The sequence below is a fragment of the Aspergillus clavatus genome, genomic scaffold, assembly GCF_000002715.2.
Source record: "Aspergillus clavatus NRRL 1 1099423829806 genomic scaffold, whole genome shotgun sequence".
Taxonomy (NCBI): Eukaryota; Fungi; Ascomycota; class Eurotiomycetes; order Eurotiales; family Aspergillaceae; genus Aspergillus; species Aspergillus clavatus.
Window position 1 is genome coordinate 2,070,114 of NW_001517093.1, and position 25,588 is coordinate 2,095,701.

Consider the following 25,588-nt stretch of genomic DNA (forward strand, 5'->3'; position numbering starts at 1 on the left):
GTTTCTGTTTGCTCTTTTTGTCGAGGGCATGTCAAAAGGGTTGTAAGAGTGACTCGCATGCTTGTATACCATAATCAAGACCGCGGTGAATATCCCATCTCTTTATACAGATCTCTTTTAACAAAGAAAATCAAAGGGCTTTTGAGCTCCATGTCCGCTTTTGTCCGTCGTAGACCTTGACATCCTTGCCCAAAAGACATAGTAATAGTAATTAGTGACGGAGGCAACCGGAAAAAAAGGCACAACAGTGAATGAACACAACAGAGCACATATTCACAACCTCTGTGAATCCTCATCACTAGCGTGTTCTGACCCTGCTGTCTCTTGCCAGCTGATGGTATACAAACGACAACTAGAGACAGAGCATCCCTTTTTCATCTTCTTCCCTCTTCATCCCCTTTGTCTGTCGTTCGATCACAACCACGCTTCCTGAATCGATCAAAGAGGGCAAAGTAGGTATTTAAGTATTTACCTTCCTCGCGTGAACCTCTTATCTTCTGAATGTGCTGCTCTGGCTCAAGATTCTGATATTGTGTGTTAACTGTTGCCTTTGGGTCTCCTAGAGCTGATTCTCGCGTTGTTTCCTGGGCGCGTTAGTATCTCGCACAACAATCGATCCAGAGTTGTCTGAACAACAAGGTATGTGCTGCTCTTTTCTTTTATCTCTCTACTTCATGATTGTCTGTGTTTCATCTTCATGCGTCTGGACTTTGTGTGTGTGCCAACACGGATCTCCAGCTTGTGGTGGACTGGACGTGCTTCAACTCCAGCCTTGATTGCCGCTACACTGTAGAACCGTACTGACCGTGTCATATGCAGAACAAACCGCTGTCCCCGGGAATCGCCAAAGATGGGCAAGTTGAATTATTCAGCTGTAAGTTATCTTTCCCCTCACAAACATTGACCTTTGAGGTGATGCAGACTAACGCCGTACTTACAGAGAAAGATCACCAGCCTGAAAGCCGGCCAGGTGGTCTCCAAAGATTTGGTAAGTCGCCGCCCCTCGACTGCTATGCGTTGAAGAGATCCGTTATTGACTGGCAATTTCACAGAAAAAAAGAATTCCCCCCGGGGCCGGCGCTAAAGCAGCAGTGCGAGATCCCGTCGTGGAAATCGACATCTCGAACAAGGACCTCGCCGATGAGGGCTTTGCGGAGTTTATTGATGACCTGATTGCGTGTATCAAGTATCGCGACGAGGAACACCTAGAAGGATCCGCCAAGGTGACTGAATTGCATCTGCAAGGCAATCAACTAACAGTTCTGTCACTTCGGAAGCTGTCTGAGGTGGTCAAGTCCTCAGCTGCCGACTTGAGAGAGTTGGATATTTCGCACAATAAATTCGAGATTCGCACTCCCCAGGAGCAGGAGATCTGGCACGACTTCCTCGCTTCGTTCAAGGATTGCTTCATGCTCAAGAAGTTGGATCTTGGAAACAATCCGTTAGGGGCAAAGGGAATCGAGATCTTGGCGCGTGTCTATATGCACAGCGATTTGGACTACCTGGAGGCGGATGCCGATGCCATTATCGGCCTGGACGGTGACAACGCTCAAGAGGAGGAGACAATCGAGCAAGATCTGGCGAATCTGCAGATCACCAATGGAAAGGAGAATGAGCCGCCTAAGAAGACTGCTGCAAAACAGTCGCCCAAGAGAGGCAAGGTGGTCCAACAGAACGGTAAGTGAAGCACCTAAGCGTCTCAATCATACTTTGAAAGCTAATATTGTGACTCTTGCAGGCTCATCTCATGCTTCGTCTGCTGCAAAGAAGCCCAGCCATGACGAGTTGAAGTACTACGCTTGTACCCGTGGCTTGCGCTCGATTCCATTCCTTATTCTGTCCAACACGAACTTGACCGGTAGCTGCGCTGTCCATTTGTCAAGCATGCTAAGCATGCATCGAACTCCCGAACAGCTTTTGGCTTTCCTCCCCAGCGGCAAGGGGCCATCCCTGCCAGGTACTGCACAGCAGTGCAAGGGAATTATCTGGCTTCCGAACGAAGGCCTAGGACCGAACGAATGCAAATTCCTCGACAAAGCCGAGATGGTTGGCGAACTCATGTCCAACGATGGCACGGGAATTGATGAGCTCAGCGAAGAGGACGACCACCGCGCGGCTCAACGCAAAATGCAGAAGAAATTGGACATTGAATATGCACGTCTTGGGAAACGAGTTTGCATGAATGCGATGAAAAACGAAGGCGTGCGTGATAGTGACCTGTGGAGGACTGCCTTGAAAATGATGGTGGTCTCTCGTGCCATCCTGCTGGACGACTATGATCGTGCTAACGAAGCCGCCCCTGAGGAAGAGGAAAGCCCTCCCAGTGCCGAGGAGACGGTGGAAGAAGAGAAGGTGGAGGACGTGAAGGTGGAAGAGGAGCCCGCCGAACCAAGCCCAGAGGAAGTCCTTGATGAGTTTCCACTCTTTGAGCCTTACCCCATTGGACCCTTCCATCCCGGAGCCCAGCATTTTGAGGTGAACTTCCCCTCTCTGCAGCCAGCCATCAAGAACAAAGGGCCTGAGTCTCAAGGGACCAAGAGCCCCGAAACCCAAGAGATCAAGAGCTCAGAGTCTCCAAGCCAGGCACCTCGCTCAGGAAAGGGCAGAGGCCATTCCAATTCTGTTACTCGCAGCTCTCACAAGGGAGGATGGCGGTTCGGAGTGCCCTTTGCGTTCTGGCGACGCATCATTGCGGATGCCGTTGGCGCAGATGATATCCTCAGTATCCAGCAGCAGATACGCGTCATGATCTATGCCGCGGACTGGGATGCTCTGGCCTATGAGATGACCATCCGAGGAGCTGAAGAACACCAGCAGATTTGGAAGTTCCTCGAGACTGTCAAGTGCATCAACTACAGCTCTTTGTCTTGATGGTTCATTGGATCCATGGCACTTGGGCGAATGAAAGACTCGTCCAGATTGGAATACAAAGGGGATTTACTGCAATTCCGAAGGCCGGTCACATATATGACCAAAAAAAAGAGAAGAAAAAAAAAATCGAAGAAAAGTGAGCAAGCTGGCAAAAAGAAAACAAAAGGTTGGGCGGTTGGAGGGTTGGAGAGATGGCCTTTGTCAGAATGGGTGTGATTTCATTGGGGATTTCTTTCGGTTTTGAAAGGCTACTCAGTACTCAGGTTACAGAGCATCAGAATGACTCAAGTTCTTGTAAGTAACAGCTAAAGGAATCAATTCCCCGAGGATTGTTGGTCTTGTTGGCATTGCTAGCTATGATGAGATTGTCTTTCTAGGATAGATGTCGAGATGGAGCTTGAAATCGCAGAACACGTGAGATCTGATGGTTATCGCGGTGATTCTTGGTACTATCAAGAATTGTCCTTTGCTCAACCACGGATCAATTTGCGACTCATTTGAAGAATACTATTCGTCTACTGTTCGCCTAGAAAGGAGAGATTCGCAAGAAGAGATCCTCAGATTCTTTTCCTGTCTGCAATTGGGCATAGACCATAGGCGAAATGATGAAGAACAAGCGGACGAATACTCGGCCATTGGAGGATGCGTCTACTGCGCCAGACACCTTCAATGACGGCCTTCCACTGCCAAAACTGATCGCATTCGATCTGGATTACACTCTTTGGCCGTTTTGGGTCGATACACATGTCAGCGCACCCATCAAACCTCGCGATAACAATTCTCGCTGTGTAGACAAGTATGCACCCGAGAACCCCGAGCATTACCTCACATCCGATCGTCAGACCTATTCTGATTTCCCTATGCTGATCCTGTATGCTTCATCTAGATGGAACGAATCGTTCGCTTTCTACCCTGCTGTTTCTGCGATTATCTACGCTTGCAAAACTCACTCGATTCCCCTTGCTCTTGCCTCCCGCACACACGCCCCCGACCTTGCTCGCGACATGCTCAAGGCGCTTCACATCATCCCAACCTTTTCAGATAACCCGGCCGCGAAGGCACGCTCCAGCCGGGCACTAGACTACTTTGATTACATCCAGATATTTCCTGCTACGAAGACACAACACTTTTCCAAAATCCAACAAGCCAGCGGGATTGCTTATGAGGATATGCTGTTTTTCGACGATGAAGCGCGCAACCGCAACGTTGAGACTGAACTCGGGGTCACATTCTGCCTCGTTCGAGATGGGATGACGAAGGCGGAGGTGGATCGCGGAGTTTGGGCCTGGAGAAAAAGGAATGGTATTAAATCGGCGACGCAGAAGCAGGAGAGTGCAGAATGAGTGGCATGGGACTAGACAATTGGCCTGTATATGCATGTGCCTGCTCTTTATCATGGGCAGGGAGTTGGATCCGGATACATTTTATGACAGTCCTTATGAGACACCCAGGGACAAGATACGCTTGATGACAACAACCTATATAGAATTTTAATCGAAACGTTATTTCTCCAATTACTTCCCTATCAAGTGACAAATCCATGTTGTCTACCAAGAAGACTTGCCAGGTGCTGTTGGGCGGACCAGGAACTCCGCCAAAGCTTCCCAACCCCCAAACACTATCTTAATCTTATCAACATCCAAACCCGCGGCAGAAGTTCCGTCGTTCCAAGTCAACACCTCAACACGACGTCTGGGACAAACCCTCCTCCCCTTAGACATGGATCCCAGACCAAGTCAACCCAGATCTGACACGCACCTCCGCCCCCCGAATCCACACCAACGCGCCTCCCCCTCATCCTCCGCATCTCCCTCTCCCACGCCCCGAGCTCCCGTCGCCGCCCACCAGACCTCCACCGTCGCCGACTCCGTGCTCTGCCAGGGCATACATCCCATTTCCATCGGCCCGGGGACCGTTATCCACCCGCGCGCCCGCATCTACTCCTACGACGGGCCCGTCATCATCGGCGAAGGCTGCATCATCAGCGAGAAGAGCATCATCGGCACCGCGCCAACCACATACCCTTCCCTGCCCCCCACGGCGGGCAAGGAGGTCATCTCCACCCGGATCTCGAACGGAGTCACCGTCGGACCCCTCGTCTCGGTTTCGTCGGGCGCCCATGTCCACTCCTTTGTCACCGTTGACGCGCTGGCGGTCATCAACCGGCGTGTGTCGCTGGGCGCGCATTCAAAGGTGTGCGCCGGGTGTGTGATTGCGGCGAATACGGTGATCAAGGATTGGATGGTTGTTTGGGGTTCTGGAGTGGGCTTCGGGCAGAGGAGGAAGAGGGCTACGGGGAAGGTGATCTCGTCTGTGGCGGCCGCGCAGGGCGTGACTGCTCTCGAGGCGAAGGTGACCGAGGATGCGCGATTGATGGCCCTACAGAAGGAGAGGGAGGTTCTGGTCCGGCTTATTGGGTCTTCTGCGTCCGCTAGAAGGAAATGAGGACGCGTGATCTCTTGATCTTTGAGTAGGCCGGGTCACCATGGAAGTCAAGCAGTCCTCTCTACCAAGAGCGGTTCCCGGATTTTGAGTGTTGATGCCTTCGCGTGCATATCTTGGAGGTGCTAGGCGTTTTACACGATATCTTGTTTTATTCTTGTGCGTGTTTGTTTTGTGGATGCTTTATACCCAGATCATAGATAGAGATGAATCGAATTCCCAATGCGCGCGAATCACAACGAACTCTCTCCATCCATGACCGGTAGTTACAGGTATTCTAATGCAAATGTTGTTTGACGTTGGTTACCGTACACTTTGGGAAATAGACATGATGAACATATGAAATGGAATGGGTTTTGACTGCCTTCGTCTTGGAAAAGGCCTTTGAAATCTTCATGGATGCTTCAAAATGGCAAACAGATCCGCAAATAGACGTACATGCATAGTAGAAAACAGAAACCACTAGTCTATGTCAAGACACTGCTCAAGAACCTCTGGCATGACCACCTCCTCTCATCCGCTTTCCGCCGGTGGCTCCAGCATCATTCCCGGCCTCGCCGCCATCTTCTCTGGCCCGCTTGTTTCCTTGAGGAATAAACTGGCGGGCTTGAACATTCATTCCACCGCGACCGCCGCCGGGGCTTGACTGGCCCTGTCCTTGAGGTGCATTACCTCCCTGAACGTTTTGGTGGCCACCTCGGCCGAATCCTCCCCGTCCACCCCGGCCCCGAACACCAGCGCCCCGCTGGCTCTGTTGAGTCTGAGCCTGTTGTTGTTGTTGCTGTTGCGGTTGTTGCTGCTGTTCAGTTGCCTGCGCACCAAATGGGTTCTGTTGATGCGCACCACCACGGCCGCCGCCTCGACCGCCTCGTGCGACTGGAAGCCCTGATTGAAGAGCTCTCAAAACACCCGAGCCAGCAGGAGGCTTGTTAGGCAATGATGAAGCTTGCTGCTGATTTTGGGCTTGTGCAAACGGAGCCGTCGGTTGGTTTGGTGCCGGGGCAACTTGTTGTTGTTGCGGCGCTTGCTGCGGTGCTTGTTCAGTGGCTTGGGCTTGAGCTTCCGCAGGAGCAGTGATCGCAGCTGGAACAGCAGCCGCCTGAGGAGCAGGAGCGGTAGTAGGTGCAGAAGCACCCTTCTGTTCCTGGCTGCCGATGACTGAAGTAGGTGCCGGTGCTACGGGTGCTGGAGGCGCAGCAGCAGCTTGTGCTGGACTTGGACCTACAGCGGGAGCGGCTGCCGTGGCTTGTGCAGGTTTCGCTGCCTGTGGTTGCGCAGGAGGCGCCTTTGTAACCTTAGCTACCTCCCATACCTCAACCACAGGCTTTTGAGGAGTTTCCGTTGCAGCTTTTGAGACCACTTCAAGCTTGGCCTGAGCCGTCCTCCAGCGAGTATCAAGCATACTGATCTTGACAAGGGTCTTCTTATCCGATAGTTCAACAGCAGACTTGATCTTCTCTTCCATACCTTCCTCGTGCGCCTTCTTCATTGCTTCCTTCTCTTCGCTGAACTTTCTCTCCAGCTGAGCCAGAGCTTCCTGGTCCGCCCCTGATGTTGACTGGGCCTCTTGCTTCTTTTTCTCCCTCTCCTTTGCAAGCATTGTTCGAATGTTGTTGCGAAGAATGGTTTGAATAGTCTCGTTCTTCGCGCATAAAGCTCTCGCCTGGGCGTCTGTGAGCTCAGGAAGCTCAATATCCTTCGAAGGAGTTGCAGGAACCTGATCGGGTTTCGATACAGGAGTTGCTGGCTCTTGGGGCGCGGTCTGTTGAGCGGCCGATAGCCTTTCAACTTCCTGTCGATGGGCCGTTCTGATCTCCACCATCTTATTGTTGAACGTTTCCTTGAGCTTGTCCACCCGCTCCTTGATCTTCGCCTCATGCTCGGCATCCTTGGCAGCCAAAGCAGCATCCTTTTCAGCAAGAGCGGCTTCAAGGCGCTGGATCTTCTCCTCCAGAGCCTTAACTCGCTCGTCATCGGTTGCCGGGGCGGTCTGCGTGGCTGTCGGGAATTGGGACGCGGGTGTTGAGTTGACAGCATGTGCTTCCTCACTGGTGGGTGCACTAGGGGCGGGTGGCTGAGAAGCCATCTTAACCTTGAGCTCATTTAGCTCCTCTTTGGTCGTCTTCAGCTCTTCCTGGATGACTTCTTTCTCCTGCACCACAGCGTTCAACTCAAGTTGCTTGGCGTTGATACGGCCAGTGAGTTCCTTAGATCTGGCCTTAAACTGTTCTGTGAGCTTAGTGCGCAGTTCCTGCACCCTATCTTCGGCATGCTTGAGTTGCTCAGGGAACGTGGCAGCTTGTGCTTGCAATGTGTCGCGAGCTGAGATAGCCTCGTCCCGCTCCTTCTCCAGCGTCGTGAGCTTCTCCTTTAGCCCTTCCATTTCAGCAGGGTCGACTCGATCGTATTTTTGCAAGATGTTCTGTGTGCGTTGTTGCCAACGGTCCCGATCAGCCTGCAAAAGTTTCATCTCCCCATCTTTCGTCTCCACAACGTTCTCCAGTTCTCTGATGCGTGTCTCCAGGGGCGAAATTTGCTGCACGAGTTCGTCGACACGAGCAGATTTCTCAGCGAATGCAGCTTCTGCCTGCTTGACCTGGTTTCGTAGCGTGACGCTGCTCTCGCGGAACAAATTGAGCTCGTTTAGCGTCTCCATGAGTTTATTGTGGCTCAGAGCCGTGTGCTCGCTATCAGCAGCTGCGCGGCGCTGCTGCTCCAGCTTGAGGCGCGCCTCATCAAGTTGAGATTGTGTGTAATCGAGTTGCTGGCGAAGGCGTTTGCTCTCCTGAGTAGAAAGGTGGTATTGCACATCGACGATCTCCTTCTCGCGCCGCAGGAACTTGATGACCTCCTGGAGACTTTCCAGATTTGGTGCCGTCGTTTCTCCATCTTGTTCATCCTCGGCAACAGCGGCGCGATCTCGTTGCAGAGCCGTGATCTGCTTTGTGATGTCTTCCAGCTGAGTGTGGAGCAAGGAATTCTGATGAAGAATTTCCTCACGGCGCTTCTGTAACTCGGAAAGTTCATTCTCGTATCGATCTTTGAGTTCACTCCAACTTTTTTCTTTCTTGACAAGATCTTCTTTGTAGGTGTCGGCCTGGGTACGAGCTTCGGCGCGTTCCAATCTCAGCTGATTGGCTTCCGCACGAACTATTTGCAGGTTCTTTGCAGCCTCGGCATGCTTAACCAACTCACTTTCGTAGTTTTGCTGGGCATGCTGGGCGATCTCAGCCTGGGCTTTGAGATCATCCTGGTGGAATTGGGCGGCTGCTACAAGACGTTCCTTTTCGTCCTTCAGACCTGTGATCTGGACTTCCAATGCGACCTTCTGCTCTTCCAGGTGACGTGCAGCTTCGCCTTGTTCGTCGCGCAGTTTGGAAAGCTCGTTGTTTGTCGTAGAAAGTTCAGATGAGATCTCCTCAATCCGTTTCTCAAGATCTTGAATCTTCTTCTCCTTCTCCTCCACCAGAAGTTCTGTTTCTTCGCGATACTGTTCTTGCGTCTCAGTAACTGACTGCAAGCGTTCCTCAGTCTCCTGGCTGATATTCTTGTAGACTTCGACCTGCTCCTTTGCGTGTTCGAGTTCACCCTTAGCCAAATCCAGGTCACGCTTCAATTCAGAGACCTGGATGCCTAATTCCTGTTCGCGGGTGAGACCGGTATCCGGAACACTTTCCTCCGTAGCTACAGCTGGTGTAGCAGAGATACTCGGTCTAGATTGTACGACTTGCAGGCGCTCCTCTGCACTCCGCAGTTCGACAGTCAGCTCATCTACCCGACTCTGCAGATGATCCCGAGTTGTCTTTGTGGCGACCAGCTCCTCCCGGATTGAGCTCAGACTTGTCACCAAATCATCAATCCGCTTTTGACTCTGCTCGTGCTCGTACTCTCTCCGTAGTGCAGCCTTCTTCGACTCCTCAACTTCATCGGTAAGCTTCCGTTTCGTAGACTGTAATTCTGATTCCAAAGATTCAACACTGTGCTGCAAGCGACGGCGACTTTCAGCATCGGTATGCTCGCGCTCGTTAAGAATGGTCTGCAAATTGGCGTTCAGAGAATCGAGACGGCTACGCTCGTTTCTCAATGTTTCGATATCTTCGCTCAATCTCTTCTCAATATTCTTCCAGAGGTCCTTCTCAGCCTTCAAGTTTGCATTCTCCCTTTGAAGACTTTCCACGAGACCCTTTGTCTCAACCAGGTCTTCGGCGGCCTGTTGCGTCTTGAGATCTTGTCTAGTAGCATTTTCAAGCAAGGTAGCATAGCGCTTTTGCAACTCTGTATTCTCGCTCTTCAACATGTTAAAGTTACTCTGGAGGAGTTCGGCTCGTTGGGTGGCGGCGCCAAGCTGGCTGCTTGAACGGCTGATCTCGCCCATAAGCTCACTGTTCTTCCGCGATAGTTCATTGACTTGCTGTCTCAGAGCCGCATGATCGGTGGCTGACTCTTCGCGGAAGCTATCGAAGTGTGCTTGCACCTTGCGCAGCAACTCCGCATAGTCGGGTATGTCCTTGCCAGGCTCCTCGACAGATGGAGGCACTGCACCAAGAGGAAGAGATTGAGAGAAGGTGGACGCATCTCCAATGGTCTGGCGACGGCGGGTCAACATGCTTCGGAACGTATCCCGCTCCTTCACGTAGCTCTTGGTTTGAGCAACGAGGTTTGCGATTTCGTCGCGGTATGTTTGAACTCGGATCCTAAGGTCCTTCAGCTCCTCCTGCTCTTGCTGACGCACTGCATCCTTCTCACGGGCCTCTGCACCCTCCATCTTATCACCGAGTTCCCTGAGCATGCGTCGAAGAGTGACGTTCTGCTCTTGAAGCTCATGCAGATCCTTGAAAGTCATCAGATTCCGACTGATGAAACGTCCCGTTGGGTTTAGTTCGGCCGCCGATTCGTCGATCTCCTGGCGAGCGATCTTCTCCAGCTCGTCTCTGTCATAATTTCCTTCGCCTTCCTTCAAGATAGCAACTTCCAAAACCAAGACCTTGACCTGAGCGCTGAGATCACGAAGCTGTTGACGCAGAATATCACCCTCGCGTGCCAATCCCTCCACCTGCCCCTGCCATTTGCGTGCTTCCTTGGTTGCATCGTCGCGTTCCTTGCCAGCAGTTTCCAGGATGTTCGACATTTCCACTACTGCATTCTCAAGTCTGGCATGATCGGCGCGTAGCTCGTCGATTTCTGGCTTGCTGGCTTCGAGATCCTGGACCATCTCGTCAAGAGTCGCCCTTAGTTCCTGGCTTGTCTTTTGTTCTGCGGCAAGCATTATTCTCATCTTGTCATACTCCGTATACATCTGGGTGAGGGTAAGTCCACCCTTAGAGCGAGAAGTCCTGGGAGTGAATGCTCCACCTGGAGTACTAGGACGGACGGGGGTACTCGGTCCTATACCATTCAAGCCGCGGGCTGGGCTCATGGATCTCCTGGCAGCGGAACCCTCTGATTCTAATTGGGCGACGGCCAACTCGAGTTCAGCGACGCGTCGCTCAGCAGCCTCCTTATCAACGTGTTCAGTTTCGATCTCGACGCGGAGTCTTGAAATTTCCTCTGCCGCATCATCTCGCGCCCTTTCTAGAGCGAGCTGACACTCTTGAACACGCTCCTTGGCAGTCTTTGCAGCATTGCCCTGCAGCTCGGCCAGGCGTTTTGCATTATCCAAGTCGTTTCTTAAGGCTTCCGCATTTTGGATGGCATCCTCTTTGAGTTGCTGAATGCTTGAGAGAGACTCCTCGTATCGTTGCTCGACCTCATCCAAGCGATTCTTGAGGGCATTCTCACTACGCCTCAGGGAGTCGATAGTCGAGTTCGCCTCCTCGTTATCACGCTGGAGCTCTGCGATTCGGGCCGTCTTCTCCTTGCGGAATTTAAGGTACTCGGCAGACTTTGTCTTCAACTCCGTCTCGAACCATTCGTTATTCTTCTTCGTCAACACCAATTCCTGCTGCAAGTTTTGCTCACGGAAACAGGCGCTCGCACATTTCGAATTTTCGGCCTGAAATTTCTGTTCCGCAGTAGCGAGCTCACGTCGTAAATCTACGGCCTTCTGGTGCTGAGCAGAAAGCTCTTCCGCAAGCTTGTCGTATGCGGCGGTCTTGGATTCGAGTAGGCCGAGGGTGTCCCGGTTAGAGGCTTCAAGGGAGGATATGCGGGACTTCAGCGTAGTCACTTCCGATTCATTCGACGTGGTCGAAGACTTCAGCGTGGCAATCTCGGATTCTAATGACGAACGAGCGGTTTCTGACAGGCGTAAGAATATGCAAATGGAGCAAATATGTAGTAGCGCAAACCTGATTCGTGTAGTTTCTTCCTAGTCTCCTCAACCTCCGCATGTCCCTTTTCTACGGAGCTCTTCAGCACCTTAATCTTCGAGTCGCTGCTGCGAACGGCAGTTTCGAGTTCGACTTCTAAGTGAAGCTTGTCGGATTCGAGCTCGTCATAATTCCGTGCTTTCTTTGTGATAGCCTCCAGAAGCTGATTGACTAATTCGACGGTAGGAGCTTGGGTAAGAGTGGTGAGCGTCGACTCCGCGATGGCATAATGCGATGAAATATAGGGCAACTCAATCGTAACAGCCGCCATGGTTGCTGAGAGGCGACTGAACTGAGCCGCTTATCTCGAACAGATGGGCGATGAGGTCCGGAATCAACAGCAATCGGTTTCAAATAGGAAGATGCGGAAAGATAGCTTAGTAGGTGATTCAATGATGTCGATGCGCGCGTAACATGCACTGCTTATTACGGAGTGCACACAACGCTCAGGTAGACCAATTAAAACATGACGCGACAGTCTTAAGGACAGGAGAAATGAACGACAGAGGAAAAGCGAAGGTGAATCCTCTGTCGAGCTGGTGGATGAATTGTCTCCAAGGATCAAAGAGACATGCGTTTGGGCGGTTGCTGCTTCGTTGCTCCCAACGCGGTTAGCGCGTGGCAGTGGTCACCTGATATTCCTTGCTCTTTCATGCCTGAGGCCGCCAAGCCTCGAGTGGCTGTGGCTGTAGGAAGTCCTTGTCCAGCCTACAATAGCTTCATCGCTTTGTCTACTCAACCCGTTATCGCCGTGATCACAGAGGCAGGAAGAACAGGGCACCTTGTATGATTACAAGTAGCCTATTTTAATATCCTGCCGGCTCTATAAGGGCCAATCCCTCCCTCGATCGATCCAACCTGAGCGTTCTTCACGTCATCCCCAGTCGCAACCATGTCGCTCCAGCAGCAACTCAAGAACTTCAACGCCAGCGTTGTGGACTACGCCCATCGCATGCCCCAGCAAAGACGGTTCGTCGGCAACAACAACAACGGCGGCTCCACCAGCACATCCCAGGTCCCGTCCTCGACGCCCACGCCCACGCCGGGCAGCGATGCACAGCGGAAGAGGCAAAATGCCGACATCGTCTACTCGCAGCCCGCCAACACCGGCACGGGCAAGGATATCATGACCCAGGTGCTATTTGCCATCGAGCATATGAAAGCCAAGGGCGTACCGCTCAGGTTCTCCGACATCGTCTCGTATCTGTCTCTCCAGCACCGGGCAAACGACCAGGGCTATATCCAGGCGCTGCGCCGCATTCTCCAGGTCCACGAAAAGGTCCAGTATGACGCGAGCGGCGCGAACGGCGAAGGCACCTTTGCCTTCCGGCCGCCGCACAACATCCGCACGGCGGAGCAACTTCTGCAGAAGTTGCAGGCCCAGTCGACTGCGGCGGGGATGAGCGTCCGCGAGCTTCGGGAGGGCTGGCCCAACGTGGAGGACACGATTAACCGGTTGGAGAAGGAAGGGAAGCTGTTGGTTACGCGGAACAAGAAGGACGATCATGCGAAGATGGTCTGGGCCAATGACCCGTCGCTGGTGCAGCACTTCGATGAAGAGTTCCGCCAGATCTGGGAGAAGATCAAGATTCCCGATCAGCAGACCGTCAAGGAAGAGCTGGAAAAGGCAGGAATCACGCCCACAAACAAGAATAAGGTCGTTAAGGCCCGGCCGAAGATCGAACATAAGAAGGTCAAGAAGACCCGGCGCAGTGGCAAGACGACTAACACCCACATGATGGGTGTCCTGAGAGATTATTCTCATCTCAAGCGGTGAATACCGTACAGCCTATGGCTGATCAGTGAGGACTTTGCGGTCTCAACCTCAAAACATGGCTCACAAGCTATCAGCCTGCTCTCATCCTTCGATCGTGCCTGTTCAATGACCCTGCTACACCTGCATAAACTGGCGTTTGGGACGGGCTTTTTCAAATCGGCTTACCACTTCATACTTCTCCATCACCGATTATCCCAGACCTGAAAAGTCTCGCTATTCTTCCCACTGGCGTTTGCTAAATTTTCATAAAATGTACGTTGATAGATACCCAAGAAATCAAACTTTGTGCTTTGTACCATATTGCACTGTTCTTCCAATTTTTCAACACAAACCCTACTACCAGCAGCCGCAACCACAATTCTAGATACACAAGAAGTCAGATATCATATTTCGTTAAGTTCTATACTGGTTCCTCAACCCAATCCCATACCCAACCGAGGTCATACTGTACACCATCCAATTTCCATGCCGACGGTTCCTGAACAGAAAAGCACCCACGGATGCTGCAAATGAGGCAAATGAAACAAAGCACCAGAGATAGCACATATACACGAGGGGAGAGAACGAACAAAATCATCTCATTTCAATGCTTTCCATTCGCAAAAGCGCCCTCATTGCGCTCAAGGTACTCGACCAGATCCTCAATCGTGCACACCTTCAGCCCCCACTTCTTCCCGAACTTCAAACACCCATCGCGTCGCATCATGCCGTTGTTGCCCTGGATCTCGGCGACACCCTCCACCACCTCGCCGTCCTCGACTAGTTCCGCGATCACGCCGGCAGGCGGCTTGCCCGCCAGCCGGCAGAAGTCGACCGCAGCCTCTGTGTGTCCCTTACGCTCGCGCACACCGCCGCTCTTCGCCTGGAGGGGGATGATATGGCCGGGCCGCCGGAAGTCACCGACGCGCGCCGTCGGGGAGGCGAGCGTGCGGCATGTCAGGGCGCGGTCTTGCGCGGAGATTCCGGTGGTGATGGAGGGGTCGCTCGAGTCGATCGAGATGGTGTATGCGGTGCCCTTAGGGTCGGCGTTCTCGACGACCATCTGTGGCAGGGCAAGGCGGTTGGCTATCTCAGAGGTAATTGGTGCGCAGATCAAGCCACTAGAGTGCAAAGTTGGATCGTTAGCAATTGTTTCTTCAAAGGGCATAAAGAGTGTCTCCCAGCAAAACCCGGAGAGGCGAGTGTAAGGGTTGTGCCAACCTCGTATAGCGAACCAGGAACGCCATCTGGGCGTCTGTGATCGACTCAGCGGCAATAATGAGGTCGCCTTCATTTTCGCGATCTTGCGAGTCAAGAACAATGATGAACTCTCCGTTCTCTGCGGCGAGTCAGTCTCCATCAATCTCGTTTCCCCGATTGCCGGTCCGCGGGGTTCGCGCAGGTGGCGCAAGATGCTCGAAGGATGAGGAACTCACTGAAAGCGGCGATGGTGTCTTCTATAGAGTCGAACTTGAGACTGGAATCTGAAGGCGAGTGCATCTTGGAGGATTATGAGCGGAGGAACAAAAGGGGAGGAAGAAAAGTTGTGATTGTCGATGTGATTGCCCCCTCGGCAAGTTGAACGTGGGGCAAATTATATGCGATCTCCGAAATTGGGGAAGGACTCGGGCTTCGGAGCTAAGACAAGGTATCGGGTAAAGGTTATATGCCGAGATCAAGATACTGAAAATCAACTTCTCTCAACGGAATCCGTTCAATTGAGTTCGAAGTCGGTATCAGTGTGTTGAGTGAGGTGACTCTTACTACTGCTGGCACGCGGGGAAGTTCGGAGGCGAAGATGGTTCAGTATGAAGACGACTGACTCGAAGATGGTCAAAATATCTATCCCGTCCTTGGATGCGAATCAGATTATAATAGCAAGGTCCTGAGAAAAGAAAAGATAATGGATGTACAGAAGTGTTGAGAAATTTAATAATCTACAAACGAAAGGGCCTGTTAATATTATTGATTGAATAATGTTGCTCGTCAGTGATCACTAAATGTTTTGTCAGAAAGTCAGCCGAAGACTCATTATTTATTCCAGGCCCACCGCGGCTGACACCATCCACCAACCGAGGCTGCCGATGCCTACGAGGACGGTTCGAATACTGCTTTCTTGCTGTATTGAGTCCATTGGCGATAAGCAGACAGGGTCAAGGGTTTGAGAAAGTAGGTGCTAGATGATGCGTCCCTTACCAGCATTTCGCTACGGGCATTCGAACCCAAGAAGAAAGAAAAAGGTGGTAGGATTGATCATGATCATGATATAGACTTCGCGGGGGTTGAATCGTTGATCTCGAACACAAAACTCCTTCGTAACGCCAATCATCATGTCTCAATCTATGTAGAAAAGAGCGCTATCTAGATGCAAAGTATCCATCCATCCCCTGCAGATATGCCAAATCACAATCCGAATCCCCCCATCCGCCGGACCTCATCGGCCTGTCTCTCAAGGGCCTTCCGCATCATCCTCGAGTACTCACGCTCCTGTCGACGATGCTCCCGCCTTCGCTCTCGCAATTCTTCTCGCGCAGAGTCCTCAAGGTCCCCATCGATAGACATTGCATCGCCGTCTTCCTCAACCTCGTTTTCAGCGGGGACAGAGAGTTTGATTCGACCAATTCGTTCTCCTGTCCAGACAAGGAGCTCATCGCCCGTCAAATTCCCGCCGGTGGGTAATATCTTGCGTGCGACTTCGTTCCCGATTTGGGATCGGGAGCCGTTGCCCCAGAGGCCGGAGGGTTCGTCGTCGTCATCCTCCTCGTTCCGGTTGACCCCGTCTGGTAGCCCAGTGTGTGGCTGCGAATTTTTCTGGAGCCTTGTATGTTGTTGGTAAGTGTTGAGGTTAAAGCGGCGGACATCAACTCGACCGTCTCGTTCAACCCACTTGATGTTGCCCTCTGCATCGGAGTAAACAATGCGCGTGCCGTGCGATTCGACTGAGAGAACCTTTGACCTTGCGGCACTTTGACGATTTTGATATACGCGATTCAGCTTGGAGGAAAGGCCAGACGGACCGTTATCGCTATCGGAAGGCGATGGCGTGAGATCATACAGCTCGAGCGATCCTCGTCCCTTGTACTCTCCGCAAGCTACCACCTTGTGAGATTGCGGATACGTTGTGCCGGAGAACACGGGGAAATGTGGAGCAGGGATGGACGCCAGGCCACATAGGCGGCCACCAGAGTGCACCGTGCTCTGCAACCGGGGGAAGAATCGCCTATCATATTGTAGTATGCTTGGGAAGCGGCCTGCAAGGAGAATAGTGTTGACATGCGGTGCTGGAGGATGCAGAAGGGACAAAGGACCTGGCTGGAACAGGGGTGCATAATCGGCGCCCTTTTGTGACGGATCTGGGCTTCGTATGCGGTGCGGAGGTCGACCGTTCGGTTGGAGTTGAAGCAGGGGAGAGTCTGAGCGTGCATAGACCTGCGACTCCGCGACCAGCGAAGTGATCGGTTCCTCGCAACGCAGATTGATAGCCTCCTCTTCTTCAGACGCCGATAAACGAGAGTCATGGATATGGATGCTCAAAGTGGTGGCCACCGTCAAGGGCACCGAGTAGTCCGTTTCCTGGGACAAGGCGAAGATGGACCAAGGGTATCGCTGCTGCGAGATCACCTGAAGTGTTTCAAGGTCAACCTCGTTCAACACATTCCCAACCGCCATGTAAGTTCGTCGACGTATCGAATCGACACTGACACATTCACCCAGATTGATAAATTCCAGCGCCGTCTTATCTCGTCTCTTCGACAGGTCTGCCATCAGGATCCCCGGCGCACTCACCCCGAGGACTTTCCCTTTGGTGGCAGGAGATCCGATCGAATGAGAATGGTTCAGATCCCAGATGCAAACGCTCCCGTCGTCCAGCGGGGCGACCACCTTGTTCTGTCTAGCCGAGCTCCAGTCGCGGAGCAACCCCATTCCTTTGACCTCACGGTAATCCCTCCCCTGGCCTTGAGCCTTCCTCGCGAAAGGCTGCTGTAACCAGTTAAACGACATCGGCCCATGACGTGCTATGTATTCAGAATACCAATCAACGTCTTCCCCCTCATACGAGGGGTCCCATGCAGCCGCCGCCCTCGCACGTTCAGCGAACGACGGACCCAACCCTCCATTCTGACCACCCGATGTCCCGCCGTTGGATTGTGCGTTTTGAGGCTGAATCAACGAGAGCAGTGAGGTCTGACCTAGCGAGCTCAGAGGCGCCGTGGACCGAGCCAACAAGCTCTCCGAGGTTGTGCTCTGGTTCCGCCGCGCGGCATCGGACGCGGCCCATGATTCCTCATAACAATGTAGTCTCCAGCGAGTGTTGTCTCGTGTCAGAGCAAAGAATCGCTTCGAGACTGACTGAAGCTGCACCTGCTCGAGCGGGGTGAGATCTAGTCCACAATAGGCAGAAGACCGTTAGCTAAGGGCTGTTTGGTCAGATTACTCGTAGACTGGAAGAATGATGCGGGGTAGAAGGTATATAGCATCTAGCATCTAACTGACATGGCCGGGATGACCTAAGGCGCGACTCACGATCAATGATCTTGGACAGAATCTCTACGGGGAGGTTCTCCATGAGTAGGGATTGGGATGGGACAGCATGGAGGGCAAACAGAAGGTCGATCCCGCTCACGGCACGATGTAAGACAGCCCGGACTGCTATCTCTCCTGGTCGGATTTCAGATCCATTTAATTCCCCGCGATCAGCAAAGTCTAGACTGACGTCACGTGGTGATGGGCCTGGTCGAGCTTCTAGAAATCGAACCCAAGAACTTCCAAGACGATCTAGTCAGTGGATAGATAGACAGATAGTCAGGGAAACTGTTCCTTGGTTACACGGAAATCTGGGAGGGAGACAGGGAGACAGGGAGACGGAATGAAGACTGCTTTCTTTTGATCTAAATTGCTTGAACACCAAATGAACCCGCCAAGATAATCCATACCCAAGACATCATAAATCGCATCAATCATACATTAACATAAGAAGAGTGGATGGAAATGAGATTAGAACAGAATAAAAAAAAAAGAAAGAAAAAACCCCTCAAGCCTGTCTTGAAGGGTATCTGCCCAGAGGAGTCACGTTAGTTGTCAGGAATGTAGATGGCGTCTTTGCAAAGAACCGCGACTTTCTTAAAAAAGCGTCGCCATTCGAGGGGATCGCCCTTTACTTTCATGAACTCGATCTCAAAGAGCCCTTCCGAGACACACTCAATGACGACTTTTCCCTGCAAGGCGCACATCCGCCCATCTCTGGTGATGATCCGGATCATGGCCGCAGTGTCTCCTGTAGCAACTGCGGGCACAGTCGGGACCGGAACTCCTAGACGGTGGAGGGCTTCGCAGACGAGAGGAATGAGAATCTTGAGTTCCCATGTTGAATAGAAGCGCGTCAGAGGGCGGCAAGGCACGATGTCGTGGAATCGCTGGGCCTTTTGTGTTCTGCTGAGCGGCACAGAAGGATGCAATGAGAACTGAGACATTGATGGCTCGTCCTCTAGGTATCCGGCCATCACCATATCGTCGGAAGAGAGCAGTTTTCCAGTAGGTTGAGTTGAGGAGAACACATCATTCATATGAGGCGTATCCCAGTCGACTAACATGTCCCCTCTTGGCATCTCGGGCTGGGTCGAAGAAATCCTAAGGTCGATATCGAAGTCACTGTCGGTGTCCATTCCCAGCCTCTCCGGGTCGAAGCTGCCAGTTCGCAACGGTCGCGAGAGGGGATCCTGACTAAAGTCTATATGTAGCGATTCAAACATGGTTGTGGCCAGATTGATGGTGTCTCTCAGCCTGCCATCCGGGGATAAGTATCGATTTGGCCTCGTGTACCAAGGATGTCTTCGCACATCCTCCAGGGAGAACCTGCTACTGGGATTGATGTTCAACATGCCACGGAGTAGAGATAGAGTTGCCGGCGGCAGCTTCTGCCAGAGTTCATCGGACGTTCGTGCATTCGTTGCGACATATTCATGGAACTCGTAGCTACTGTCAGTTGGGCTGTCCCATGGGGTATTGCCCGCCAGCAGGACAAAGAGCACGATCCCACACGACCAGATATCCACCAGATCTGGCCGGTATCCCGCTCCCTTACATTGTGCCCTCGTGCTAGATGATATGACCTCGGGTGCAATATACGGAGGACTTCCGCAGAACGTTGTCGAGAGTTTCGTGACTCCTTTGTATTCGAACAACGTCGCCAGACCGAAGTCGGCGATTTTGAGATTTCCATCCGCAGTGAGGAGCATGTTCTCTGGTTTGATATCTCGGTGACCGACGCCCTTCGAGTGCATGTAGCCCACCGCACTGACGAGCTGCGAGAAATACACATGCGCGACATCCTCGCCAACGCCCTCGTCAGCTTCAATCTTGTCGAAAAGATCTCCGCCCTCGGCGAGTTCCATCGCGATCCATCGCCACACGCTATCCTCGCCGGTCTGGAAGAACGAGATTATATTGTTGTGATCACCGATGTGCTTGTGCACCGTCGCTTCCATCTGCAACTGTCGCGGACTGATCTTGCCATGCCGAGCAGCGTATTCTTTGTGAATAAATTTGACGGCGAAGACGGGGTTATCGACGTGGGAGGGACATGCTTTCTTAATACTATTTGACAACAACACGTTTCAGGACGACTGAGGAACAGATATTAGAATTGGCTGCACTTACCAGGCATAGGCACCCTGACCGATCGTTTTGGAGACAATCCGAAAGGGCAGATCATTCGGCAGTGGGGCAAGCTGAGAGTGGTGCATCGTGTTGGATGCTCAGAAAGACGCATAAAAGGAGATTTTTTTTTTGAGTATTAGACCATCGAACCGATCTGAGCTCTCTCTCTCTATCTAGAATTAAAATTGACCGTTGAACGCATCATTTCCGTGGTGCTTCAGGACGACAAGCAAGGGTGGATGACTCGCAAGAGCCTGGGAATAGTTAATACGCGCTGCGACGGGAACGCGAAAGCCACTTTATCCTCTTTGGGTAATGTGTTGACATGCTTGGAGCCTGTGGGCGCAACAGAAAGTCGATCCGCGGCCATCGTGTTTGAACCAGAGAGGGATACTTGGGAAAATGAAGAATGAAATAAAAATAGAAGAAAGAAGAGTATCGCAACAAGGAGAAATAAGAAATAGGATAAATAACTAGCACCCGACTTGGACCACGGCTGTGGGCTGGAGACACTATTGCTTTTATGATGTCCGACACCCAACAGGCCCCGCCGCAGCAAATCTCTTGCAGGAGGACACCTCTGGCTCTGGGTACATAGTTATTGAAGTGAACAGGTTTCTGCAGTCGATCAGGTACTCCGTTAGGGATTGGCTATCTCTATTCTTGTATAGGAGAGAAAACAGAAATAGAACTAGAATTGTTCCAGAAGTACTGAGAGCCACACAATGAAAGTGTCAAGGAATCTTAATATTGTCACTCGACTTCCTACAACAAGAAGGTATCTACAGAGTACTCTCTCATAGCCCGATGAGCGAGTCAGGCGCACTCGGCCACAGTCTCACTGATTCCTTGAATCTCTTCGTCCTCGTTTCCCTTAGTCTGACCAGGACCCCCGCTCGACTGTTGGCAACATTATTTGGTTCTCATCGTTGCCAGGGGAAGCTGAGGTTTCTATGATTAACCATCAGGCTGCAGTGGAGTAGTAGTAGTCTAGTAGTAGTAGTAGTAGTAGTAGTAGATAAACAATCATATCGAAAGAAGAAGAAAAAAAAAAAAAAAAACGACGCCCCGCCCTGTTCACGAGCCTCTTGAAACTAATAATAAGACTCCTGGCGTCGACTTTGTTTCTTCTTGTCCTGATGATTTTTGACTCCTGCACGTTTCTCATCTATCACTACTACTGCACATAGATACCACCTTACCCGTGCACTCACTCTCTTTGACTCTCTGCTGGTTTCAACTGAGAGTTCCTGCTACTGTGGGTCGAGCCGTCCTTCTGCCAGCCAACAGCTGTTCCGTATTCGGATCCGTCGTCATTCCAGACAGCAAGCAACCTTCCCTTGCTACATACTGCGTCTGGCATTCTTCAAACCGGGAAACTCCTATTTCTGTTCATATAAGTCTGGAACAGGAAAAAATTATCGAAGAGAAAGGAATCGGTCGAGCTTGTTCATCGCTACTGTTGGGATTTTTGACTGAGACGGAGCAAGATGGATTACACCATGGAGGACACGCAGAACGCCGCGCCTGATGCTCTGGAGGCCAGCAAGCTCAGCTCCTTGGGGCAGAGAAACGACACCCAGAGCGTGACAAAACGGTCAGTATCCTGCTTTTCTTTTGACCATGATGGCTTGATTTTATTTCATGAATCTTGTAATTCCATGCTCGATTGCATCCTACTGACTTCCTCTCCAGCCTCCAAACCGAGCTGATGCAGCTCATGATGTCGCCCTCCCCCGGGATCTCGGCCTTCCCCAACGCAGACGGCAACCTCCTTAACTGGACCGCGACAATTAGCGGACCAGCCGATACGCCCTACGACGGCCTCAAGTTTAAGCTCTCCTTCGCCTTCCCCAGCAACTACCCCTACTCGCCCCCGACCGTCCTCTTCAAAACGCCCATCTACCACCCAAATGTCGACTTCTCCGGCCGCATCTGCCTCGACATCCTCAAGGATAAGTGGAGCGCCGTGTATAACGTGCAGAGCGTCCTGCTCAGCCTGCAGAGTCTCCTCGGGGAACCAAACAAGTACGTCCGCGTCTACCTCTGGCCGGAAGGCCCCCCTCCCCTTTACGTTCTATGTACTTCGCAATACTGACTACGAGATAGCGCGAGCCCCCTAAACGCCCAGGCCGCCGAGCTCTGGGACGCGGATAAGGAGGAGTACAAGCGGCACGTGCTCGCGCGGCACCGCGACATCGAAGACATTGAGTAAAGGAGAATGCCATAGCTGGGGGTTTTTTTTTCCTTTCTTTCATTCTTTCGTTCTTGCGGTGCGCATTTCATGGTGCCCGGGGCGGTTGTCTGTGCATTGTCTTTTTTTTTTTTTTTTTTTTTTGGCGTCCATTTGTCGGTCCCGGCTTTGAGGCGGGCTCCAGTGCAAACTCGGGTGCATTGGGCTTGGAGTTGGTGTGTTGGTTTTGTGTGTTGCTTTTACTTCCGTCTGGAGATGCACTTCAGAATTGTGAGGTTTGATCGTAGGAATGGTGTCTTGGGTATACATATCCTTCCTTTTTTTTCACTGATTGTTCTGTCCGTGGAGAATTGGTGCGTAGTCGTCGTAAACGGCATTGGTAGTCGCTGGCTTCATACTCCAGCAAGCGGGGTTGCCTAACCCAGCGTCCTCCGATCTACGAGACCGCTACTCCGTACAAAGCATGTCAGACGCATACGATTAATCAGATTCAATTCGATTCGATTCGATTCGGTTTGGTTTGGTTTGGTTTGGTTTGATTCAATTTTCTACCACCTAACAAAAACATAACAAAACGATACAAAACTACAGATACACACCCTACCCAACCCACCCCATCTCATCTCATCTTACGAGATATATTTCCCCTCATCAGTGATCAACAGCCCTGCAATCGCGGCACTAGTGAACGTCGCCAGCGCGCCCGTGACCATGGCGCTGAAGGCCACGCGCGACACGTCGCCGGCGCGGTTGGGCGCCAGCTGGTTCAGCACACCGATCTGGTTACCCAGGGAGCCGATGTTGGCGAAGCCGCAGAGCGCGTAGGTGACGATGATGCGGGAGCGATCGGAGATGTCTTTGTATTCGGGGAGGGTTTGGAGGTCGTTGTAGGCGACGAATTCGTTCTATAGGGAGTTGGGCCGGTTAGGGGGATGATTGAAGGTGGGTAGGGGAGGGACAAGGGAAGGAAGGAAGGGAAAAGGGCTTACCATGACGAGCTTGACGCCGATGAGTTTGCTCACTTTGAGCAGATCGCCGTCACGGGAGACGCCGAGCAGGAAGGCGATGGGGTAGCAGATGTAGCCGAGGATCAGGTCGAGGGTTAACGGGGGGTCGTTAATGTTGAGGTAGCGGCCCCACCAGGTGAGGAGGCCGTTGATGAGGCCGACGAGCGAGATGATGCAGAGCAGGGTTGCGCTGATCATGCCGGCGATCTTGATGCCGAGCCAGGCGCCGTTGGAGAAGGCGTGCAGCGCGTTCTCGGCCTTGTGCTCCTCGTCCTCGGGGACGACGACGCGGCCCGCCGTCAGCGTTTCCTCCTCCTCGGGCCAGCGCAGCTTGGACGCCGCCAGCGACGCGGGGATGCTCATGACGCACGACGAGACGAGTGCCTGCGGGTTGACGCCCATGCCGATGTAGGCGACGAGCACGGAGCCGGCGATCGTCGCGAACCCGGAGCACATGACCTGGTGGATTTCGGCCCTGGTGAGATGCGCCACGAAGGGTTTGATGAGCATCGCGGACTCGCCCTGTCCGATGAACGGCGATGCGGCCGCCACGACCGCCTCGGCGCCGGAGACGCGCATGCTCCAGAAGAAGAAGACGGCGAACTTGCCGATGGCCCACTGCAGCACGCCCGAGTAGTAGAGCAGCTGCACGAGCGACACGAAGAAGATGATCGCGGGGATGACCGTGATCAAGAACCACGTGTGAGTGGCTGCGAAATTCGTCTCCACCAAGAAGTCGACACCCTGCCCGGCGAAGCCCAGCAGCTCTCTGGCCAGCGTCGACACGAAGTTGAAGATGTCATAGCCAGCTTTGGTACGGAGCACGAAGAGCGCGACGATGAACTGCACCAGCATTCCCACAATGACGGTGTGCCAGACGATCTTCTTGCGGTCCCGCGACGTGGCCCACAGGCAAAAGAGAAACACCACCAGTCCAAACAGACTGACGGCGCGGTTGGCTCGCGTGTTGTCGGCAGTCTCCTTGGATGCAAAGGAGCCGACAAGGATCACCGCAATGGTTAAAAGCGCCGCGCTGGGGATTCTGAGCCTCTCCGGGATCAGGCGAACAAATGGCCGGGCGGTACGATCCCAAGCCCAGTAGGCTGGCCGGGTCACGACGGACACCGGGATGTAGAGGGTGATGAGCCGGATGGTGATGGCGAGATACAGCAGGAACGGGATGAGCCAGCCCAAATCGTAGCGATGGAGGATCAGACCAGCAATCCACCAGCTAAGGAGGGAAAGTAACCAACGATGAGTGTTTGAATCCCAACATGAAACCCAAGTCCACAGGACCGAGAAAGGCAGTGCAACTGAATATGAGAAACCCACTCACCCAGTGAACAAGAGCCAGATCACAGCATAGAAGACATGCTTGATGTATTTGCGATAACGGTGATAGAGGTTGCGCGTAGGATAGCTTTCCCCGGCCTCCTCGAGATCCTTGTCACTATGGCTTCGATGCTGGTCCGACATGCTGGGTTCCTGTATCGTGCTCTTCACCTCTTTGGCATAGATGATGTCGTCCTCCGGGCCCTTCTCGGCCAGACCCGAGTGGTGGGGATGACCATGATGGTGCTGATTTGCAGGCTCCAGTGCAGGATCTACATGTCGTGTGGTTTCGTGAATGTGGGGGGATACACCTTTCACCTCTGCAGCTCTGTTATCATCTGCCATGTCGACCTTTCGTGCTTACCACCCAGGTACTGCGCTTAGTGATGTGATGAGACGAGTCCTCAAAGCGCAACTGTGATGTTCCCCTTGCAGACGACGACAGGGAGGCTGCGTCACGTTTGCTGAGAAGAATGGGCAGATCTGGTGGCAGTCCCAGCCAATTTAAAGCTGAACAGACCTGTAGAGTAGATAGGCTGGTTGTCAGATAAGATAGAGAGAGGAAGGCGAATGATGGAGGAAGAAAAAAAAAAAAGAAAAAAAGAAAAGCAAGTCCCTCTCTCAGGCCAACACAAGGTGATGGTTCAATGTGTTCCCACCCACAACCGATCGAATGACAACCTCGTGCGGAGAGAGACTAAACTTCCAAGTCCAACACAGACTGCATATTATCGCGGCATAGAATGGAGTAGCCACTCAATGGTCAGATGCTATTCGAAGAGAGCCATAGGGAGAGACAGGGTAGGGAGAGAGAGATAGAGCGGTTACTGTTAGCCTAGTCTCCTCTGGAGCTCATGTCCGCAGTTCAGGATTATTATGATGATAAGTAGAGTTAACTACTCGATACAGCAGCACGTCGTATCAATCCTGGGCATCAAGCGCAGCCATCCACGAGGCCAAGGATTAGAGGCGTCTGGTAGTCAATTGTTTAAGATTTTTCGTCTCTTTCTGCTCGAGAAAA

At 52.4% G+C, this 25,588-nt stretch overlaps 10 protein-coding genes across 10 annotated transcripts, besides 9 other annotated features; 5 read left to right on the top strand and 5 right to left on the bottom strand.

Moving 5' to 3' along the window:
- Positions 1-850: 850 nt before the first annotated feature.
- ACLA_086340 (uncharacterized protein) lies at positions 851-2,871 on the top strand (the record flags this gene model as incomplete). Its single annotated transcript, XM_001268360.1, has 4 exons — positions 851-874; positions 941-988; positions 1,053-1,677; positions 1,739-2,871. The coding sequence occupies 4 exons, from the start codon at positions 851-853 to the stop codon at positions 2,869-2,871; spliced, it is 1,830 nt and encodes a 609-aa protein (XP_001268361.1).
- Positions 2,332-2,374: a microsatellite.
- Positions 2,872-3,473: 602 nt separating the features above from the next.
- Positions 3,474-4,214, top strand: ACLA_086350 (Mg-dependent acid phosphatase; the record flags this gene model as incomplete). Its single annotated transcript, XM_001268361.1, has 1 exon — positions 3,474-4,214. One exon carries the CDS (start codon positions 3,474-3,476, stop codon positions 4,212-4,214), a length of 741 nt encoding a protein of 246 aa, XP_001268362.1.
- Positions 4,215-4,590: 376 nt separating this feature from the next.
- On the top strand, positions 4,591-5,316 carry ACLA_086360 (transferase hexapeptide domain protein; the record flags this gene model as incomplete). The annotated part of the gene is made up of 1 exon (XM_001268362.1): positions 4,591-5,316. The coding sequence occupies one exon, from the start codon at positions 4,591-4,593 to the stop codon at positions 5,314-5,316; it is 726 nt and encodes a 241-aa protein (XP_001268363.1).
- Positions 5,317-5,797: 481 nt separating this feature from the next.
- ACLA_086370 (putative filament-forming protein (Tpr/p270)) lies at positions 5,798-11,892 on the bottom strand (the record flags this gene model as incomplete). Its single annotated transcript, XM_001268363.1, has 2 exons — positions 5,798-11,550; positions 11,601-11,892. 2 exons carry the CDS (start codon positions 11,890-11,892, stop codon positions 5,798-5,800), a joined length of 6,045 nt encoding a protein of 2,014 aa, XP_001268364.1.
- Positions 6,081-6,117: a microsatellite.
- A 621-nt stretch (positions 11,893-12,513) lies between the features above and the next one.
- On the top strand, positions 12,514-13,398 carry ACLA_086380 (transcription factor TFIIE subunit TFA2; the record flags this gene model as incomplete). The annotated part of the gene is made up of 1 exon (XM_001268364.1): positions 12,514-13,398. One exon carries the CDS (start codon positions 12,514-12,516, stop codon positions 13,396-13,398), a length of 885 nt encoding a protein of 294 aa, XP_001268365.1.
- A 583-nt stretch (positions 13,399-13,981) lies between these two features.
- On the bottom strand, positions 13,982-14,877 carry ACLA_086390 (3,4-dihydroxy-2-butanone-4-phosphate synthase RIB3; the record flags this gene model as incomplete). Its single annotated transcript, XM_001268365.1, has 3 exons — positions 13,982-14,498; positions 14,599-14,716; positions 14,814-14,877. 3 exons carry the CDS (start codon positions 14,875-14,877, stop codon positions 13,982-13,984), a joined length of 699 nt encoding a protein of 232 aa, XP_001268366.1.
- A 903-nt stretch (positions 14,878-15,780) lies between these two features.
- On the bottom strand, positions 15,781-17,944 carry ACLA_086400 (uncharacterized protein; the record flags this gene model as incomplete). Its single annotated transcript, XM_001268366.1, has 2 exons — positions 15,781-17,759; positions 17,902-17,944. The coding sequence occupies 2 exons, from the start codon at positions 17,942-17,944 to the stop codon at positions 15,781-15,783; spliced, it is 2,022 nt and encodes a 673-aa protein (XP_001268367.1).
- Positions 17,945-18,449: 505 nt separating this feature from the next.
- ACLA_086410 (putative serine/threonine protein kinase) lies at positions 18,450-20,120 on the bottom strand (the record flags this gene model as incomplete). The annotated part of the gene is made up of 2 exons (XM_001268367.1): positions 18,450-19,971; positions 20,035-20,120. 2 exons carry the CDS (start codon positions 20,118-20,120, stop codon positions 18,450-18,452), a joined length of 1,608 nt encoding a protein of 535 aa, XP_001268368.1.
- An 892-nt stretch (positions 20,121-21,012) lies between these two features.
- Positions 21,013-21,051: a microsatellite.
- Positions 21,013-21,052: a microsatellite.
- A 16-nt stretch (positions 21,053-21,068) lies between these two features.
- Positions 21,069-21,095: a microsatellite.
- Positions 21,096-21,524: 429 nt separating this feature from the next.
- On the top strand, positions 21,525-22,249 carry ACLA_086420 (putative ubiquitin conjugating enzyme (UbcK); the record flags this gene model as incomplete). Its single annotated transcript, XM_001268368.1, has 3 exons — positions 21,525-21,631; positions 21,730-22,062; positions 22,144-22,249. 3 exons carry the CDS (start codon positions 21,525-21,527, stop codon positions 22,247-22,249), a joined length of 546 nt encoding a protein of 181 aa, XP_001268369.1.
- A 101-nt stretch (positions 22,250-22,350) lies between these two features.
- Positions 22,351-22,372: a microsatellite.
- A 330-nt stretch (positions 22,373-22,702) lies between these two features.
- Positions 22,703-22,774: a microsatellite.
- Positions 22,741-22,765: a microsatellite.
- Positions 22,775-22,857: 83 nt separating the features above from the next.
- Positions 22,858-24,912, bottom strand: ACLA_086430 (NupC/NupG family nucleoside CNT transporter; the record flags this gene model as incomplete). The annotated part of the gene is made up of 3 exons (XM_001268369.1): positions 22,858-23,133; positions 23,218-24,466; positions 24,572-24,912. The coding sequence occupies 3 exons, from the start codon at positions 24,910-24,912 to the stop codon at positions 22,858-22,860; spliced, it is 1,866 nt and encodes a 621-aa protein (XP_001268370.1).
- A 235-nt stretch (positions 24,913-25,147) lies between these two features.
- Positions 25,148-25,175: a microsatellite.
- The last annotated feature ends 413 nt before the right edge of the window (positions 25,176-25,588 follow it).